Source organism: Mustela erminea, chromosome 10 (genome assembly GCF_009829155.1).
Source record: "Mustela erminea isolate mMusErm1 chromosome 10, mMusErm1.Pri, whole genome shotgun sequence".
NCBI classification, from domain to species: Eukaryota; Metazoa; Chordata; class Mammalia; order Carnivora; family Mustelidae; genus Mustela; species Mustela erminea.
In genome coordinates this window covers 58,004,752-58,024,676 of record NC_045623.1, presented here as the reverse complement: position 1 = coordinate 58,024,676, position 19,925 = coordinate 58,004,752, and the positions used below count along the sequence as shown (strand labels likewise).

At 36.2% G+C, this 19,925-nt stretch overlaps 1 protein-coding gene across 2 annotated transcripts in view; it reads left to right on the top strand.

Moving 5' to 3' along the window:
• EFCAB7 (EF-hand calcium binding domain 7) overlaps positions 1-19,925 on the top strand; it is a 49,013-nt gene that overhangs the window by 21,594 nt on the left and 7,494 nt on the right. For both annotated transcript variants that reach the window (XM_032361464.1, XM_032361465.1), the window contains exons 7-11: positions 2,931-3,072; positions 6,310-6,419; positions 8,915-9,072; positions 9,718-9,851; positions 18,804-18,952. In XM_032361464.1, the coding sequence (XP_032217355.1) occupies positions 2,931-3,072; positions 6,310-6,419; positions 8,915-9,072; positions 9,718-9,851; positions 18,804-18,952 (693 nt within the window). The remainder of the gene's footprint in view (positions 1-2,930; positions 3,073-6,309; positions 6,420-8,914; positions 9,073-9,717; positions 9,852-18,803; positions 18,953-19,925) is intronic.

The following is a 19,925-nucleotide window of genomic DNA, read 5'->3' as shown; positions in this document are numbered from 1 at the left end:
AGTGTTGTTGGGAAAATTGGACAGCCACATGCAGAAAAATGTAACTGGGACATTTCCTTACCCCACACACAAAAATAGCCTCAAAATGGATGAAAGACCTCAGTGTGATACAGGAATCCACCAAAATTTTGAGAAAAACACAGGCAGCAACCTCTTTGACCTCAGCCACAGCAACTTCTTCCTAGAAACATTGCCAAAAGCAAGGGAAGCAAGGGCAAAAATGAACTATTTGAACTTCATCAAGATCAAAAGCTTTTGCACAAGAAAGAATACAGTCAATGAAACTGAAAGACAACTGAGAGAATGGGAGAAGATACTCACAAATGACATATCAGATAAAGGGCTAGTATCCAAAAATCTATAAAGAACTTATCCAACTCAACACCCAAAGAACAAATAATCCCCTCAAGAAATGGGCAGAAGACATGAACAGACATTTCTGCAAAGAAGACATCCAGATGGCCAACAGACACATGAAAAAGTGCTCCACGTCACTCGGCATCCGGGAGATACAAATCAAAACCACAATGAGATACCACCTCACACCAGTCAGAATGGCTCAAATTAACAAGTCAGGAAATAACAGATGCTGGCGAGGATGCGGAGAAAGGGGAACCCTCCTACACTCTTGGTGGGAATGCAAGTTGGTGCAACCACTCTGGAAAACAGCATGGAGATTCCTCAAAAAGCTGAAAATAGAGCTGCCCTATGACCCAGCAGTTGCACTACTTGTTATTTACCCTAAAGATACAAACGTAATGATCTGAAGGGACACGTGCTCCCAAATGTTTATAGCAGCAATGTCCACAATAGTCAAACTATGGAAAGAACCTCGATATCCATCAACAGATGAATGGATGAAGAAGATGTGGCATCAATGGAATACTATGCAGCCACCAAAAGAAATGAAATCTTACCATTTGCGACGACGTGGATGGAACTACAAGGTATTATGCTTAGCGAAATACGTCAATCAGAGAAAGACAACTATCATGTGATCTCTCTGATAGGAGGAAACGGAGATGCAGCGTGGGGGGCTTGGGGGTTAAGAAAAGAATAAATGAAACAAGATGGGATCGGGAGGGAGACAAACCATAAGAGACTCTTAACCTCACAAAACAAACTGAGGTTTGCTGTGGGGAGGGTGATCGGGAGAGGGTGGTGTGGTTATGGACATTGGGGAGGGTATATGCTATGGTAAGTGCTGTGAAATGTGTAAACCTGGCGATTCACAGACCCGTACCCCTGGGGATAAAAATATATGTTTATTTAAAAATTTAAAAATTAATTTAAAGAAAAAGTGGGTGTGGGGCGCCTGGGTGGCTCAGTCTTTAAGCATCTGCCTTCAGCTCAGGTCATGATCCCAGGATTGTGGGATCGAGCCCCGCACTGGGCTCCCTCCTGGGTGAGGAGCCTGCTTCTTCTCCTACTTCCCCACTTGTGTTCTCTCTCTTGGTGTGTCTCTGTCAAATGAATAAATAAAATCTTTTTAAAAAAACAATAAATTAACAAAGTGGGTGAGAAGTCATTCTCAGTGTAAATTATCTTTGTTCTCCCCTTTTTAGTGCCATAGTAAGTAATTCTATAATCAATTCCTAGTGTTTTTTATATATTGTATATAGCTAATGCGTATGGTTTCAGTAGCTTTCTTAATATGATTAAAGTCTTGGGCTTATTATTTAAATATCCTCCCAGATAATTTTTCAAAATCCTTTTTTATAAAGTCATTTCAAAACCTTGTAAATATGTTTGGAATTCATTAGGAATACAACAGAAATGTTTTATATTATAGGTAGACAAGCCTATAATGATAAATTGAAGGGTATTTTTGTACACATTTATGGCAATGACACAATTTCTCATATCTTCAATGGAGAATTTTTTACTTTTTGCATATGGCGTCATCTTCGAGTTTTATTTAATTCTAGTTGAGAGCTCCTGGAGCTTTCGGTTTCAACCAGAAGTGATTTGGGTAACCAGAAATAGCAGAAATGATCGCATAGAACGTTTTCTCAAAATTGATGTTTTTGAGCATTTTGTTATATCTATAAAACTTATTCAGTATTGTTTTGGTTACCTGGGAGGTAAGTTTGGTTGTCATATACTTTAACTTTTAAATACAAAGTCATCACTTTTCCTTTTAACATCAGTTTTAGTGGTCCTTAATCATTTTTACCATGTTCCAAGCACTAATCCTGCCCTAATTATCATGGCAGCATTTTTTAAAAAGATTTATTTATTTATTTGAGAGAGAGAGAGCGAGTGAGAGAGCACATGAGTGGTGGGAGGGGCAGAGGGAAAGAATCCTCAAGCAGATACTCTGCTGAGCGCAGAGCCTGACTCATTATGGAAAGTGGGGAGGGTCCTTGATCCCATGACCCATGAGATCATGACCTGAGCCAAAACTGAGACCTGGAGGGACACTCAACCATCTGAGCCACCTAGGTGCCTCTCTAGCACCATTTTTATGTATTACACAGTTTCCATACTTCCCTCACTCTCATGAACTTTGTCTTTCTTCTTTTTTTCCATGATGTCTTTTCCTAGCTTTTCATAAACTCTGCTAATCCTTCAAGATATGGTTCATAGATTGCCCTCTCCGTTTACATCGATGCCCAAGCACCACCCCCCATCAGTCAGGCACTATTGAATACCTACAGTGTGCCAGGCATTATTTTAGGAACTAGAGTTATTATTTTGCACATGTGATTATTTTCTTGTTCTAACCGTGTACTACTGTCAATTATAATTGGATTATGTTAGGTTGGTTTTCTGTTTGTTTGTTTTACCTCTTAAGGATATCGCAGATTCCTGGAGATCAGTGCTATATTTGACATTTCTTTTATATCCTCCTCAGTTTTTCTTTATTATTCTGCATGCTAGAAACATTTACTAAGTATTTGAAAAAAAATTTTTTTCCTTTATTTCAGGAGTGGCAATGTGTACAATCAAAAGGTTGCTTTTTCTTAGAAGAAGATGGTGAAATCATTAGTCATCAATATAGGATGCAAATAGCTCAGAGATCCATGGTTTATCTAACAATTAAACCATTAAACCTGAGTCAAGTTGAAGGCAAGTTTTAAGTTTTTCATGTATTTTTAAAATCTCAATTTATGCCCTCTTTGAAAATATTTAGGTAGATATTTGGTAGCCTTAGTAAAGAAAATAATCTACCTAAGAAACATAGATACATATACTTCAAGAAAGAATTAGTTTATATTTGGACTGTGTTATCATATTTTGCAAAGTATTTAAGTTGTTTTTTGTTATGTTTAAAGCATGTTATATTTTAATTCATTTAAAAGCAGAACAAAGTGTACACTGGTTTCCTCATGACATAGAATTAGCTTTATTTACTAATTTGTAGCTTTTCCATTTGTGAATTTTTAAAATTCATATGTTTAAGAGAAGTTTTATAGGAATATAATTTGTGCCAATATGAGCTGCAAACAACCTTTATTAATAATCTTTGCATTCATGGTAATATTGTTTTTTTGTATTTGAATGTTAGGTACAAATTAATCTCCTAGCGTCTGAAATGGTTATTGTATTTTTAATTAGTGAAAATGTCTATAAGGGTACTTTCCCTAGATATCCTTTTAATGTTGATTATTCTAAATATCAATTTTTATTTTTATTTTATTCTGTTTACATAATAAGAAAATACTTACTTTATAACTAGATGAATCTTTCCCACATTCTGTTCTTTTTTCTTCCTAAGGTAAAGATTATAAAAGTTTTTACTGTGTATCTTATGAGATACTTAAAACATTTGGTGGTTGATGCTTTTAAGTGACAATTACAGTTATCACTTTTTTAGATAAAAGTATCAAGATAGGCCTGCATATTCAATGCAGATGTTAATTCTCCATATTCTTATGAAGGAGATCCTTTATTCAATACTTTATCAGTTACCAATTGAGAGCCTTATATATCAAATATCATTTTAGGTGTTTAGGATACATAAGAGTACATGTACAACAACAACAGAGTACAAAAAAGACAAAACTTCTTGCCCTTATGAACTTACATTCTAGTGGGGGAAACTAATAATAAATAATAAACATAATAAATAGTAAATGGTAGGGCATATTAGAAAGTGACAAGTCCTATGGGAAAAATAGAGAGGGATAAGGCATTGTGAAACCTGAGGGAATATGAGTTGCCATTGAAATGGAGTGGTTAGTGTATACTTCATTAAGAAGTTGACCTTTGAGCAAAGACTTTGAAAGAGGTGTAACAATTATCAACTGCTATATAACAAATTACCCCAAAACTCAGTGGCTTAAAACAATTAAATAGTTATTCACTAGTAAGCAGGTTTGCTAAATAGTTATTTTGTTTGGAGCTGTGCTTTGTTTTTTTCTGTAGGACTCACTCATGCATCTGTGATCAGCTGCAGGTTAGGTCATTGCTGGCTTTACTGGTCTTGGCTGGTCTCTATGTGAGGTCTCAGCTGGGACAACTGGACTCTGCCCCATTTAATCTCTTACCTTCTAGTGAGTTAGCCTGGACTTGTTCTCTTCATGTAATTCTATTGTTCACAGCAGGTTATAAGCAAGTCCAGATTTATAACATAGAAAACTAGACTTTTCTCTTGTTGGAGGAGCTGCAAAGTTGCATTGTAATGTGCTGTGAATATAGAGAGGGCAGCCATTTCTGCTGTGTTCCACAGAAGGCAAGGGAGTAAGTTTTCTGGATATAGGGCTGGTGGAAAGGATGGGTGAAGAGTGGTAGGTGGCCAAGCGTTCCACATAGAGGGAATACTCTAACCAGATGCTCTGAGGTGAGAGTGTGACTGGTGTTAGAAGAATAGCAAGGTCACTAGAATGGCTAGAATGAGCTAGGAGAATGAAGGAATAAAGCAGGAGATGAAGACAGGGAGGAACCAGGACAAAATGGGGTAGAAATGATTTTGTTTGTTGGTTTGTTTTTGCCATAATAAAGACTCGGGCTTCTGAGAGAAATGAGGAATGTTAGGAGGATTTTTCCCATGGCTGCCCTCATGATTTTTTCTTTATCTTTAATTTACAACTGTTTGAATATATGTCTAGGTACTTTTGTTTTTCTCATTGATGCTGTTATTGTGGAGTGTGTTTGTATTTATTCTGCTTGGATTTTTGACTTACTGTCTTTCATTATTTTTTAGAAAAATTTTCCACTTTTATTTCTTCAAATATTTCTTCTGCTCTTTCTTTTCTTTTTCCATTTATATGGTGCCTGACATCTAGTCTGCCATGCTGCACTACAGATAGGCCAGTGCTTGCATCTCCTCTCTTCCTGGAAGGGTGTGACTTTTCTTGGATTTCATACTACTTGGTTACCCTGGGACCTCAGCTCTGATGAGTTCAAGGAATAAGAAATTATGATTTATGTACTGTTTCTTATTGTTAGGGTAGGAGCAACATTAATCCAACTCTCAACTCCATGAGAGGATTTTGAGTAGAGATCGTACGTAACCTGACATATTTTAACAAAAGCAGTCAGGTTGCTATATTGCAAATAGATTGAAGGGTACCCAAGTGCATGTAAGGGGTCCAGCTATGATGCTATTATAGACTTATAGGAAGGTACTGCTGATGCTTTGAATCAGAAATGTAGAAGTGATAAGAAGTGGGTATCCTGGATATATTTTGAAGGTTAAACCACAGGATTTCCTGAAGACTGACTATCATATGCAGGAGAAGAAAAAAGTTAAAGATGATTTCAAGATTTTTGGCTTGATTGGAAGTATGACAACTGGAGGATGAATTACTATTTACTGAGACTGAGAAAGAATATAGATGGACAGTTGCTTTTTTTTAAGGGGTTGGAGAAGGTCAGTTTTAGACATAGAAGTTCAAGTGGAAATGTCAAATAGGCAGTTGATTATATGGGTCTAAAGTTCAAAGAAAAGGTTCCAGTTGGAGATGTAAATTATGGAGTTGCCAGCACATGGGTGGGGTCTAACATCTTTTCCCCCAGTGCCTTTCCATAGGTAAGCTAGTGCTTGAATCTCATCTCTTGGAAAGGGTTTGTTTTTCCTTGGATTTCAGGCCTTGCAACCTCAGCTTTCTGATAAATTTAAGAAAAGTTCTGATTTTTAGAAAGTAAGTATAGACAATATTTCTAGCAAGGTCCCTGTATATAGTTATAGATGCTGTGATGTTTCTATATTAAAAAAGGATTATGTATTTCTATATAAAAACAGGTTATGTATTTCTTTAAAAAAAAAAATCCAAAGGGGAAAGAAACCACCAGCTTCTATTTACATAGGAAAGAGTAAGTAGTAATTGCTTATTTTAAGATGTTTGGGTTTTTTGTTTCTAGGAAAACCATCCCCTTGGTTATCAGTTGATACTGCCTTATATATTCTTAAGGAAAATGAGAGTCAAGCAAATCTACAACTCATGTGTTTTACTGAACTACGAAATAGAGAAGTATACATATTTATTTCCTAATGTTTAATTTGAAAATAAAATATGATCTCAAGTTTGGGGAAAATAGTAGTTTTTCTATATTTGTTTTTAATTTTTGTATCTTCCCCTCCAGTTAGGGTATATACAGTACTTAAGCACTATGCATATTATATATCTCGTTAATTGTGTTGGATTTTTTCTTGTTTGCTGAGATTAAGAGCTAAGGATTGATTAGTAGTCTTGGCTTCATAACTTATAAGTTGTATGACATTTTACTTCACTTTCTTCTTCTCTAAATGCCCAGATGACTCACATGTGAACATTTTTTTTATATGCAATGAAAATGATTGATGCCAGTGGATTTTTTCCCTAAATACAAGCAATTCAAGACTTTGGAAAAGTTGCTTTAGATGTTTGTCTTTCTTATAATCCTACTGCAAAAAAGAAAAACTTCAAGATTACTATCCTCAGGCTTGACTCATAGGGTTCAAAAATAGATTGATCTGAAGGAATGCTTTTAAATGATTTTATATGTTGCCTGTGGGGTTGTTCTGATCTTTCCTAATTATATATTTACTCAGAGGCCAAATATGTGAGGCAGATACATAAATGTGGCTATTTATTTTATGAGGACTACAAAATACATCTGCTACACAACAACAGGAATAATACTATTCAAGGGCTTACTGCAGTATCATATTTAATCTTTATATAGGTCCAGCGGCAGACAAACATTTCCCTGATGGAATGTTGTATAAAAGTCTTTATTGTAGGTTTCCTAACAGGCAAGAATAGTTATAGGCAAGAAACAAATAAAATGACAGAAGCTAATGTTTTGATGAAACTCTTCTTCAGAACTGACTACAAAGTTAAGTTCAAGATAAAGCATTGTCTAAAACAATAGCTTTTCCCATTTTGTTTTGGATAAAATTGCTTTCTTATGATATTGCATGTATAAAAATGTTAGTACATAGCAAGCCTGTAATAAACTTTGAATGAGTTTCTATTTACCTTTTTACTATATCGGCTTCTGTTTTTCTGTAATGTGTCATATTTACAAAAGATTTTTAGCTTTAGTTTTAGCTTCACAATTTTCTTTAAGCAAAGTTTTGTGCCCATGAAAGACTTTCCATTTGCCATCCACAGTGGCAGCTCAAGGTTATATGTGGAGATAGGGAAATTCTCAGGATAACATGTATTAGGAAACAGCAGGAACTGCTTCTCACTCCTAGATATCAGCCTAAATCTGACCAGTTTATAAGATTATGATTTCCCAAGGAGGGATTTGGTCAGTCTTTAGGCTTCAAAATGACCTGACCCTAGTTTTACTGGATTACTCTTGTATCGAGATAGAATGTTGTTACTTTAGAATGATTATGGTTCTGCTGACTTGTGAGGGCAGAAATAGGGCTGATCCCAGAATTCATATAAGCAACTTTATTTTGTGTATGAGTCCCCAGGATGATCTAAAATACATCTGCATTTTGGAAGTTTTTGGATACAATACTGGGTAGATTCCCTAAGGCGATTCTGTGCTGCAGGGCAAATAGCTGTTTGCTTGCTATTATACACCATGAGAAATGCTTAGATTTTAATGTATTTGACAGAGATAACCCCTAGGTTTTATAAGTAGCCGTTTGGTTCCAGAACACACCTAGAAGGTCCATAGAGAGATGCCATTATACTTTCTTTTATGAAACAGAAGAATAAAATGTTTCCCATACAAATGTCCTGGCACTCATAAATATACTGTGATGGAAAAGAATTTTGTATAAGGTAGGTTTATCTGGGATTCTACCATCTTGTTTTATAGTCCATATTATATAAATGATAGTAGGATTCCAGTGCTTCTGTCTACATAATTACACTCTTACAAATGTGGCTAGTTCATATAAATAGTGAACTCTTGAAATATTTTTAATTTCGGTAATTTGAAATCTAATTTACAAATCACATATTTTTGTTTCGAATATTTTGTTTTGAATCAAACTAGGGAATTGTGACTGAAAAATTATTCTAAGATCTCTGCTTTCTGTTGAAGATATTTGCATCACAAACATTTTTGAAGAGATTGAGAAGTTATGTAACTTCTTACTACTATACTGTTAGGCATTTGTTTTTAAAATATATTATGAACTACATCTAATGGTCTTGTGCCAGGGCTACCATTAACAAAAAGTTTTTTTTTTTAAGATTTTATTTATTTATTTGACAGAGAAAGACACAGTGAGAGAGGGAACAGAAGCAGAGGGAGTGGGAGAGGGAGAAGCAGGCTTCCTGCCCAGCAGGGACCCTGATGTGGGGCTCAATCATAACCTGAGCTGGAGGCAGGCATCTAACAACTAAGCCACCCAGGCTCCCCCATAAAAAGATTTTGAAGCCTGTAAAAGATTAACAGAAGCATAATAGAGTTGGTGAATATTGATAAATTACTTTTAACACTTCTCTTTCAGAAGAAAGATCAAAAGTTAGTAAGATTCATGGTGGTTGTTGTTTTCTAATTCTTTTGAGAAAAGGTGTTTGGGTGGACTGGAGAACTAGGACCTGGAATTTATTGGTTAATTCCTTCCACAACTGGCTGTAGGCTGAAGAAAGAAATAAAACCAATAACTGAAGAGGCCCAACTTGTGTATAGAGATGAAACAGGGGAATTATCTCTTACAAAAGAATTTAGGTAAGTTTTGTTTATTAAGGCTAGAACTATAACATCTAAACAGGTTATAGATTAATAGCCTGTCTTCCATCCTTTCCTTTGGCCAGCCACCACCCCTAGATTCGAATTCAGTAACTCAACTCACTCACTGGGCATTTGAAAATGATTTTCCATTCACAGATCTGGGATTGCCTTTCATTTCTGGGTTGCATTTAGCAAGTCAACTTTAGTTGCCTTTCATTTCTGGATTGCATTTAGCAAGTCAACTTTAGTCACACATCTACAGATTTCTACCTGACTAGGTAGGCACTGCCTTGGAAATAGATCCTGCTAGTTGCACTGTTAACTTAGATAACTATCAAATATGAAATCCAAATATTTAGGTGGCTCTCTCATCCCCTAAATAGATATAATAACATTGGGTAGAAGAGGAAGAAGAGAGTAGATTGGAGAAAGGAGAAGAAAAGGAGGGTATTACTATTCATTAAGGTCCTACTATGTGTTGAGATACTATGGTTGTTTCAGAAGCTTGTTTATCTCAAGTAGACTTAGTAAGAAATATATCTGGGTACATTTAGTTTTTAAAAATTGTTTAATGCCTTGATATTACTTCATTTTAGTCTAGTTGTCTTGAAGACAAATAATTTCTTATTTTTGTAATTTTAGGTCAACTTTATTAGATATATTTGAAGTAATTGATTTAGATGGAAATGGTCTTCTAAGCCTTGAAGAATATAATTTTTTTGAATTGAGAACAAGTGGTGAGAAATGTGATGAAGATGCTTGGGCTGTCTGCCGTGGTAAGCACTTGTCTTTTTCCTTTTTTTTTTTTTTTTAAGATTTTATTTATTTATGTGAGAGAGAGAGAGTACACAAGTAAGAGGAGGAAGAGGGACAAGCAGACTTTGTTCTGAACACCAAACCTAATGTGGAGCTTGATCCTGTGACCCTGAGATCATGACCTGAGCCGAAATTAAGTCAGCCACTTAACTGACTGAGCCACCCTGGTACCCTGCACTTTTCTTTTTCTTAGTGGATACATAAAAATATGTAGTGTCTTTTCATTCTTAAGAAGTAAAATGTTAAACTTCTCCATAGAATATTATTAGGGCAATTAGGACAGTTAAAAAGTAATAGCATTGAGGGGTGCCTGGGTGGCTTAGTCAGTTAAGCTTCTACTTTTGGCTCAGGTCATGATCCCAGGGTCCTGGGATAGAGCCCCACGTTGGGCTCCCTGCTCAGAGGAGATCCTGGTTCTTCCTCTCCCTCTGCCCGCCCTTACTGCTCATACTCATGCTCATGCTCTCCCTCTCTCTCTAATAAGTAAAATCTTTTTTTTTAAAGTAGTAAAATTGTTTGTAGACCATAAAAACATAAACATTTATTTTCCTTAGATTGATAGTTGGTATAGTATTTAAGTTAAAATATCAATTACTTAAATATAATTTCATTTTTAGCCTATGCTCTTTGGAGCTTAGAATGGAAAAAAATTTTGTCCCAGCTCTTGATAATAATGGGACTGAAGTGGTTGAGAGCCCCGAATTGTGCCCAGGACAGGACATCAAAGAACTAACAGGCTAGAGTTTTACTAAAAATTAAGCAGTTTCCAGAAAGTTCTCTCTCTTTTTTTTTTAAGATTTTATTTATTTATTTGAGAGAGAGAGAGACAAGATAGCAAGAGAGAGAAGATGAGCAGAGAGGAGAGGGAGAAGCAGTCTCCCCATTGAAAAGGGGGGAGAAAGTACATCCTTGGAGGTATGGACACCAAAAATACCAAGGTAGGCAAAGAAAATTACTGAGGATGAGACAAATTCTGTTATCTCTTAGGAGAAGTCTGGGAAGAGAGGAGGACTTACATATTTAAGCCAAGGACTGAAAGATCAAAGGGGAAAACCAAAAAGCCATAGCCAGCTATAGATCACTGAATAAGAAAACCAGAATGCAGTCAGAAGACAGATTAACTCACATATTGGTGTCACTGGGGTAGTAATGTGTTACCTACTCCTTTGGTTCTTAAGACGGTTTAAGGTTGGCAAAGTCAGTGAGCCAAGTGGGAGTCTTATAAATCTGTCTATCTAAACAGCAAATAAAGTAGAAATATTATTAATAGAAAGATTTTCAAGAATATATATATATTTTTTTCTGTGAAGACTTTATTTGACAGAGAGATAGAGTCAGAGAGCACAGGCAGAGGGAATGGCAGAGGAAGAGGAAGAATCGGGGTCCCCACTGAGCAGGGAGCCCCAACTGCAGGGCTTGATCCCAAGATGCTGAGTTCAGGACCTGATCTGAAGGCAGATGCTCAGCCATCTGAGCCACTCAGGCGCCCCGCATAAATATATCTTTTTAACTGGAAGTTTATGTAATATAATCAGGAACAAGAAATACATGTTGGTTTATACTATTAAACTTTGAATAACAAGATTGATAATACACAGAATAGTTTTAGGAAGATATAATCATCTTCCAACTTTAACGATACAATCTTTTGATTATTGTTGGCACTAGAGCACATTCAATAAGAGTGAATCATGGGCGCCTGGGTGGCTCAGTGGGTTAAGCCGCTGCCTTCGGCTCAGGTCATGATCTCAGGGTCCTGGGATCGAGTCCCGCATCGGGCTCTCTGCTCAGTGGCGAGCCTGCTTCCTCCTCTCTCTTTCTGCCTGCCTCTCTGCCTACTTGTAATCTCTCTCTGTCAAATAAATAAAAATAAATAAAATATTTAAAAAAAAAAAAATAAGAGTGAATCATAATTAGAATTTTCTTAGGGTAAAGTTTTTGATGAATAAAATTTTAGTTTCATAATTGGGGGAGCCTAGCTGGCTCAGTCAGTTAAACATCTGACTCTTGATCTCAGCTCAGGTCTTTGTCTTAGGGTCACGAGTTCAGGCCCTGCTTGAAGCCTCCTTAAAAAAAAATAATAGTAGGGGTGCCTGGGTGGCTCAGTGGGTTAAGCCTCTGCCTTCGGCTTAGGTTATGATCCCACGGTCCTGGGATGGAGCCCCGCCTTAGGCTCTCTGCTCAGCAGGGATCCTGCTTCCTCCTCTCTCTCTGCCTGCCTCTCTGCCTACTTGTAATCTTTGTCAAATAAATAAATAAAATCTTTTAAAAAATAATAATAATTTAATTGGTAGAATTGATAGTTAACATTTTTTTGAAAATTTACCATATACCAGTTGGAAGTACTTCTTTTTTTTTTTTTTTTTTAAGAGAAGTGGGGGGTGGGGCAGAGGGAGAAGGAGAGATAATCTTAAGCAGGCTCCACACCCAGCACAGAACCCATTGCAGGGCTCAACCTAACAACCGTGATATGATCTGAGGTGAGATCATGACCTGAGCCAAAATCAAGAGTCAGATGCTTTACCAACTGAGCCACGCAGGTGCCCCCAGTTGGAAATACTTCTATACATCAACTCTCTGAGGTATATCCTATTATTTCTTATTTTACAAATAAGGAAAACAGAATCAAAGACAGTAAGTCATCTGATCAAACAGCAAGAAATTTCACAGCTGAGTTTCTCATCCAGGCAATTAAATACCAGAACCTTAAATCCCCTGCTACAAAAAAAGTCCCCAAGTCTGGTTGACTTAAAAATGATTTAGAGGGGATTCTCCTTCACCAATGTTAATAATACTGAAAAGAATTAGGCTTTTTAAGTTCTAAAAATTTTTGTTTTTCTAATCATACATAATATTAATTTTATCTATCCTCCTTGATAATATGAATCTGTGTTATTTATCTGTAAGATAATAAACTTTTTTAAACTTAAAAGTACTTTTATTTTTATTATTTTTTAATAGACTTTATTTTTAGAATAGTTTTAGGTTTATAGTAAGGATTCACTAGATCTCCCATATATTCTTTTTCCACCCTCTACGAATTTCCCCTACTTTTAACATCTTGCATTACTTTGATACAGTTGTTAGAATTGATGAACCAATACTAATGCATTTTTACTAACTAAAATCCATAGCTTATATTAGGGTTATATTGTACTGTACAGTTCTCTGGATTTTAGCAAATATATAATGTCATGTACCTGCCATTTATAGTATCATACAGAGTAATTTCATTGCCTTAAAAATCCCTTGTGTTCTAGCTACTCATGTATCTATTCATCCCTTCAAACCCCTGGCAAAACCACTGATCTTTTTACTGTCTCTACAGTTTTGCCTCTTCCAGAGTGCCTTGTTGGAGTATCATATAGTATGTAGCCTTTACAGACTGGCTTCTTTCACTTAGCGGATGTATTTAGATTTCTTTTTTTGACTTGACAGCTCAGCACTTAGCGCTAAGTAATAATTCTATTGTATGAAGGTACTATAGTTTGTTTATTCATTCATCTATTAAAAGACACGTTGGTTATTTTGAATTTTTGGTAATTGTGAATGTAGCTGCTATTAATATTCATGGGCAGGGGTGTCTGGGTGGCTCAGTCAGCTGGTTAAGCATCTGCCTTCTGCTCAGGTCATGATCCCAGTGTCCTAGGACTGAGCCCTTCATTGGACTCCCAGCTCAGCAGGGAGCCTGCTTCTCCCTCTGCTGCTCCCCCTGCTTGTGTTCTCTGTCTGTCAAATAAATAAGTGAAATCTTTAATAACAAAAATACTTACGTGCATATTTTTGTGCATGTATAGTTTTCAACTTGTTTCAATTCATTTCAATTCAGTGATTGCTGGTACAATAAAACTATGTTTAATTTTGAAAGAACTGCCAAATTGTCTTCCAAACTGGCTGTCCCATTTTGTATTTCCACCAGGAACGAATGAGCATCTGCATTTGGTGGTGTTAGTTTTTTGGATTTTAGCCTAGAATATAGGTGTGTATCTTATTGCTTTAATTTGCAATTCCTTAATGACACATGATCTTCTCATATGCTTATTTACCATCTATCTCTTGTTTGGTGAGATGTCTATCAGATCTTTTGCCCACTTTTTGATTGAGGTGTTTTTTCTTTTCATATGTTATGCTTTTGGATTGTGCGCTTTTGGTGTTGTATCTAAAAACACATAGCCAAACACAAGTCACCCATTTTTTCTCCTGTTATCTTCCAGAAGTTTTATAGATTTGTGTTTTGGGTCTGTGACCCATTTTAGTTGATTTTTGCGACATATGTAAGGTCTTTGTCTATATTTATTTTTTTACTTGTGGATATCCAGTTGTTTTAGCACCATTTATTGATAAAACTATCCTTTTTCCAAATAAAAAAAATAAACAAAAACAAAAACTATCCTTTTTCCCTTTAAATTGACTTTGCTCCTTTGTCAAATATCAGTTCACTATATTTGTGTGGGTCTTTTTCTGGTTTCTCTGTTTTGTTCCACTGATCTATGTGCCTAATTTTTTGCCACTATCATCACACTGTCTTGAATACTATATAGCTTTAAAGAAAATCTTATAGTTGGGTATTAATGAATTTATAAAAAAGTAATGGAGGATTGAGAATTTTAAGTTTTAAAAGTAGATTACTTATTGATAGTCTCTATAGTATAGTATCTATATATATTTTTCTTGGAAGTAATAATTTTGTTGTATTGATATCAATTATTTTTTTCATCTTACTTTATTACATTGTAGCTCCAGCCCCCAGTTTGATGGCTACCATTTTTTTAAAAGATTTTATTTATTTATTTGATAGACAGAGATCACAAGTAGGCAGAGAGGCGGACAGAGAGAGAGGAGGAAGCAGGCTCCCTGCTGAGCAGAGAGCCTGATTCCGGGCTCAATCCCAGGACTACCTGAGGATCAGGACTACCTGAGGTGAAGGCAGAGGCTTTAACCCACTGAGCCACCTAGGTGCCCTGATTATTACCATTTCTATGACCTAATTTAATCTACATTTACTTTTTTTCTTGCAAAAGTTCTTTGTCACTTTCCAAATTCTATAAATTATTAATCTATTAATACCATTAATCAATTATACTACTATTAAACTACTAATCAGTTTTAAATTGTTATGTTTCTGCTGCTTTTTTCACAATAATGCATCCAAAAGAGATATCTTACATAAGGAATACCTATTTTCCTTGGGTATATTACAGTTGGAAGCTGGAAAATAAAATCTTTCTTATTGTAGGGCAGTTAACAGAATATAACCCAAGGTGAGTAGTTGTTTGTTATCCATATAATAGACAAATTCAGGAATTATACATGTGTAGATATTTCTAGGTGAATTTAGTTTTACTTACAAATAATGTTAAAATAGATATACGTAGATTTATTTGTCTGGGACATTCATAGAACCGAAAGTGTTTCCCATTATCTGACAGTTTTTTAAGGACCAAAGGGCAATTTGGTTAAAATTAGAGTAGTTAGGCATATAGCAGTCTCCTTAAACCTGGCACCATCCACATCTCCCTTTTTGACACACCAGTAGTTTAGGGGGTATTACATCATATTCATCCAGGTTCTCCTGTGTTTAGGTGGCAAACATATATGAAGCATTTTAATTTTTAAAAATATGTATCAGTATATACTCTAGATAAGCAAGCAGGTTGGGACTTACCCAGAAAAATGACAATTTCCTCATGATTCAAATCATGAACTATGATGGTGCTTTGTGCTGAGTTGTGGGAAACTGAAATGATAATTCACTAGCATTTTTTTTTTTAATTTCTTTTCAGTGTAACAGTATTCATTCTTTTTGCACCACACCCCGTGCTCCATGCAATACATGCCCTCTCCAATATCCACCACCTGGATCCCCTAACCTCCCACCCCCCCACCCTTCAAAACCCTCAGATTGTTTTTCAAGAGTCCATAGTCTCTCATGGTTCACCTCCCCTTCCAATTTCCCTCAACTCCCTTCTCCTGTCCATCTCCCCTTGTCCTCCATGCTATTTGTTATGCTCCACAAATAAGTGAAACCATATGATAATTGACTTTCTCTGCTTGACTTATTTCACTCAGCTTAATCTCTTCCAGTCCTGTCCACATTGCTACAAAAGTTGGGTATTCATCCTTTCTGATGGAGGCATAATACTCCGTAGTGTATATGGACCATATATCTTCCTTATCCATTCGTCCATTGAAGGGCATCTGGGTTCTTTCCTCAGTTTGGCGACCATGGCCATTGCTGCTATAAACATTGGGGTACAGATGGCCCTTCTTTTCGCTACATCTGTATCTTTGGGGTAAATATCCAGTAGTGCAATTTCAGGGTCATAGGGAAGCTCTATTTTTAATTTCTTGAGGAATCTCCACACTGTTCTCCAAAGTGGCTGCACCAACTTGCATTCCCACCAACAGTGTAAGAGGGTTCCCCTTTCTCCACATCCTCTCCAACACACGTTGTTTCCTGTCTTACTAATTTTGGCCATTCTAACTGGTATAAGGTGGTATCTCAATGTGGTTTTAATTTGAATCTCCCTGGTGGCTAGTGATGATGAACATTTTTTCATGTGTCTGATAGCCATTTGTATGTCTTCATTGGAGAAGTGTCTGTTCATATCTTCTGCCCATTTTTTGATATGATTATCTGTTTTGTGTGTTGAGTTTGAAAAGTTCTTTATAGATCCTGGATATCAACCTTTTGTCTGTACTGTCATTTGCAAATATCTTCTCTGATTCTTTGGGTTGCCTCTTTGTTTTGTGACTATTTCCTTTGCTGTGCAGAAGCTTTTGATCTTGATGAAGTCCCAAAAGTTCATTTTTGCTTTTGTTTCCTTTGCCTTTGGAGACATATCTTGAAAGAGGTTGCTGTGGCTGATATCAAAGAGGTTACTGCCTAAGTTCTCCTCTAGGATTCTGATGGATTCCTGTCTCACATTGAGGTCTTTTATCCATTTCAAGTTTATCTTTGTGTACGGTGTAAGAGAATGGTCGAGTTTCATTCTTCTACATATAGCTGTCCAATTTTCCCAGCACCATTTATTGAGACTGTCTTTTTTCCACTGTATATGTTTTCCTGCTTTGTCGAAGATTATTTGACCATAGAGTTGAGGGTCCATATCTGGGCTCTCTACTCTGTTCTTCTGGTCTATGTGTCTGTTTTTATGCCAGTACCATGCTGTCTTAGTGATCACAGCTTTGTAGTAAAGCTTGAAATCAGGTAACGTGATGCCCCCAGTTTTATTTTTGCTTTTCAACCTTTCCTTAGCGATTTGGGGTCTCTTCTGATTCCATACAAATTTTTGGATTATTTGCTCCAGTTCTTTGAAAAATACCAGTGGAATTTTGATCGGAATAGCATTAAAAGTATAGATTGCCCTAGGCAGTAGAGACATTTTAACAATGTTTATTCTTCCGATCCAAGAGCATGGAATGGTCTTCCATCTTTTTGTGTCTTCAATTTCTTTCATGAGTCTTTTGTAGTTCCTTGAGTACAGATCCTTTACCTCTTTGGTTAGGTTTATTCCCAGGTATCTTATGGTTCTTGGTGCTATAGTAAATGGAATCGATTCTCTAATTTCCCTTTCTGTATTTTTATTGTTAGTGTATAAGAAAGCCACTGATTTTTGTACATTGACTTTGTATCCTGCCACATTACTGAATTGCTGTATGAGTTCTAGTAGTTTGGGGGTGGAGTCTTTGGGTTTTCCATATAAAGAATCATGTCATCTGCGAAGAGAGAGGGTTTGACTTCTTCATTGCCAGTTTGGATACCTTTTATTTCTCTTTGTTGTCTGATTGCTGTTGCTAGGACTTCTAATACTATGTTGAACAAGAGTGGTGAGAGTGGGCATCCTTGTCGTGTTCCTGATCTCAACGGGAAGGCTGAGAGCTTTCTCCAATTGAGGATGATATTTGCTGTGGGTCTTTCATGGATAGATGTTATGAAGTTCAGGAATGTTTCCTCTATCCCTAAACTTTGAAGCGTTTTAATCAGGAACGGATGCTGAATTTTGTCAGATGCTTTTTCTGCATCAATTGAGAGGACCATGTGAATCGTCTCTCTTCTCTTATTGATTTGTTCTATCACATTGATTGATTTGCGAATGTTGAACCATCCTTGTAACCCAGGGATGAATCCCACCTGGTCATGGTGGATAATCTTTTTAATGTGCTATTGGATCCTGTTTGCTATCACTAGTATGTTTTGAGCCATTTTCATTCCTTTTTTTTTTTTTAACTTTTTGAAATTTTTTTATAAACATATAATTTATTATTAGCCCCAGGGGTACAGGTCTGTGAATCGCCAGGTTTACACACTTCACAGCACTCACCATAGTACATACCCTCCCCAACGTCCATAACCTCACCACCCTCTCCCTTCCCCCTTCCCCCCGGCCCCCCTCAGTTTGTTTTGTGACATTAAGAGACTCTTATGGTTTGTCTCCCTCCTGATCCCATCTTGTTTCATTTATTCTTTTCCTACCCTTCAAGCCCCCCACGTTGCATCTCTATTTCCTCATATCAGGGAGATCATATGATAGTTGTCTTTCTCCAATTGACTTATTTTCATTCCATTTTTATATTGTTCATGGAATCATAGGAAGGCATACTTTAAAATAAATAATTATGAGTAATAATACACATAGGCCTTTTATTAGCTGTATGACTTTTAAAATTATGTAAGAAGGGCACTTGGGTGGCTCAGTCAGTTGAGCATCCGAATCTGGATTTTGGCTCAGGGCATGATCTCAGGGTTGTGGGCTAGAGCCCTTCACTGGGGTCTGTGCTTCTCAGGGTGTCTGCTTCTCTCTCTTGCTCTCCCTTTGTCCCTTCCCCTGCTCACTTGCTCTTTCTCTGAAAATAACTAAATCAATCTTTAAAAAATTATGTAACAGAGAAACTTTTCGTTGTTTTAACAGACAATTTTGATACAAAGAAGAATGAACTAACAAGACAGGGCTTTATGGATCTGAATCTAATGGAAGCCAATGATCGAGAAGGAGATCCTCGTGACCTTTGGGTAACTCTGCATTCAATGGGCTACAATAAAGCTCTGGAATTGACAGAGGTAAAGCAGTCTGAAAGTTTTGCAGTGGGTTTAAGGTCCATAATATTTTACACCATCAACATTTTCCTGACACATGACTTTTGAATTGGGTACTCATATCCTTGAATTTCAATATATGAATGAATTGTGAGTGTAGCAGTGTGTTCCTGCTAGTTTATGAAAGTTCCTATTCTTACTTGAAATTTAGTTTTTCCAGCATTGAAATAATTCAGGAACAAAAGAGTTTGAGCTATGATATGCAGAAAAAAATTGGTAATTAAAAAATCATATTTCTTAATTGACAATGGCTGTTTTAGTTGCTGAAGTCTCATGTCTATAGGGAATTCTTTGTCCTAACAGAATAAAGCCTGCAAATAAGGAGAATGTGTCTATGTGAGAATTGGAATTCTGATTCTTGGGTTAATATGTGTAAAACACTTGGGATGGTACTTGGCTTATATATAGCATTGTGTATGTATTTGCTATCATTATTAAGATTTGCAGTAAACCAGAGAAATAATAAAAATGAGGATTTCTTAACTTCTATATTTTTGAGTCAGGTGTAAAATAAAAAAATTATGAGTTTCGGGCCATGCATCAAATAACAGTACATTTGTCATTCATATTCTTAAAAATAGTATCTGTCCTTTCTCTAAATAAATCAGCTCAGGAGGGTAACACTAACATCAACAAGCTTTAAATTTTGTGTGTGTGGAGACTTTGGTTTAAGTCCTAGCCTTGACATCATTCAAAATCCCTCATAAACCTCTTTACTGAAAAGTTCTCTATAACTTTTTTGCCATTTTTAAAAATAAGAGGTGAGTAGTTATAATAACTTTTTACATCGTACTTACCTAATGTTCAGTGAATCCCACATTCTGCCTGTGGTGCAAAATCAGTATCTAATCTATAAATAATACTGTATCTACTACACATGTCCTCAGTTAATAAGAGAAATTAGTGAAAAGCAATATAAGATACTCTATAGCATTTA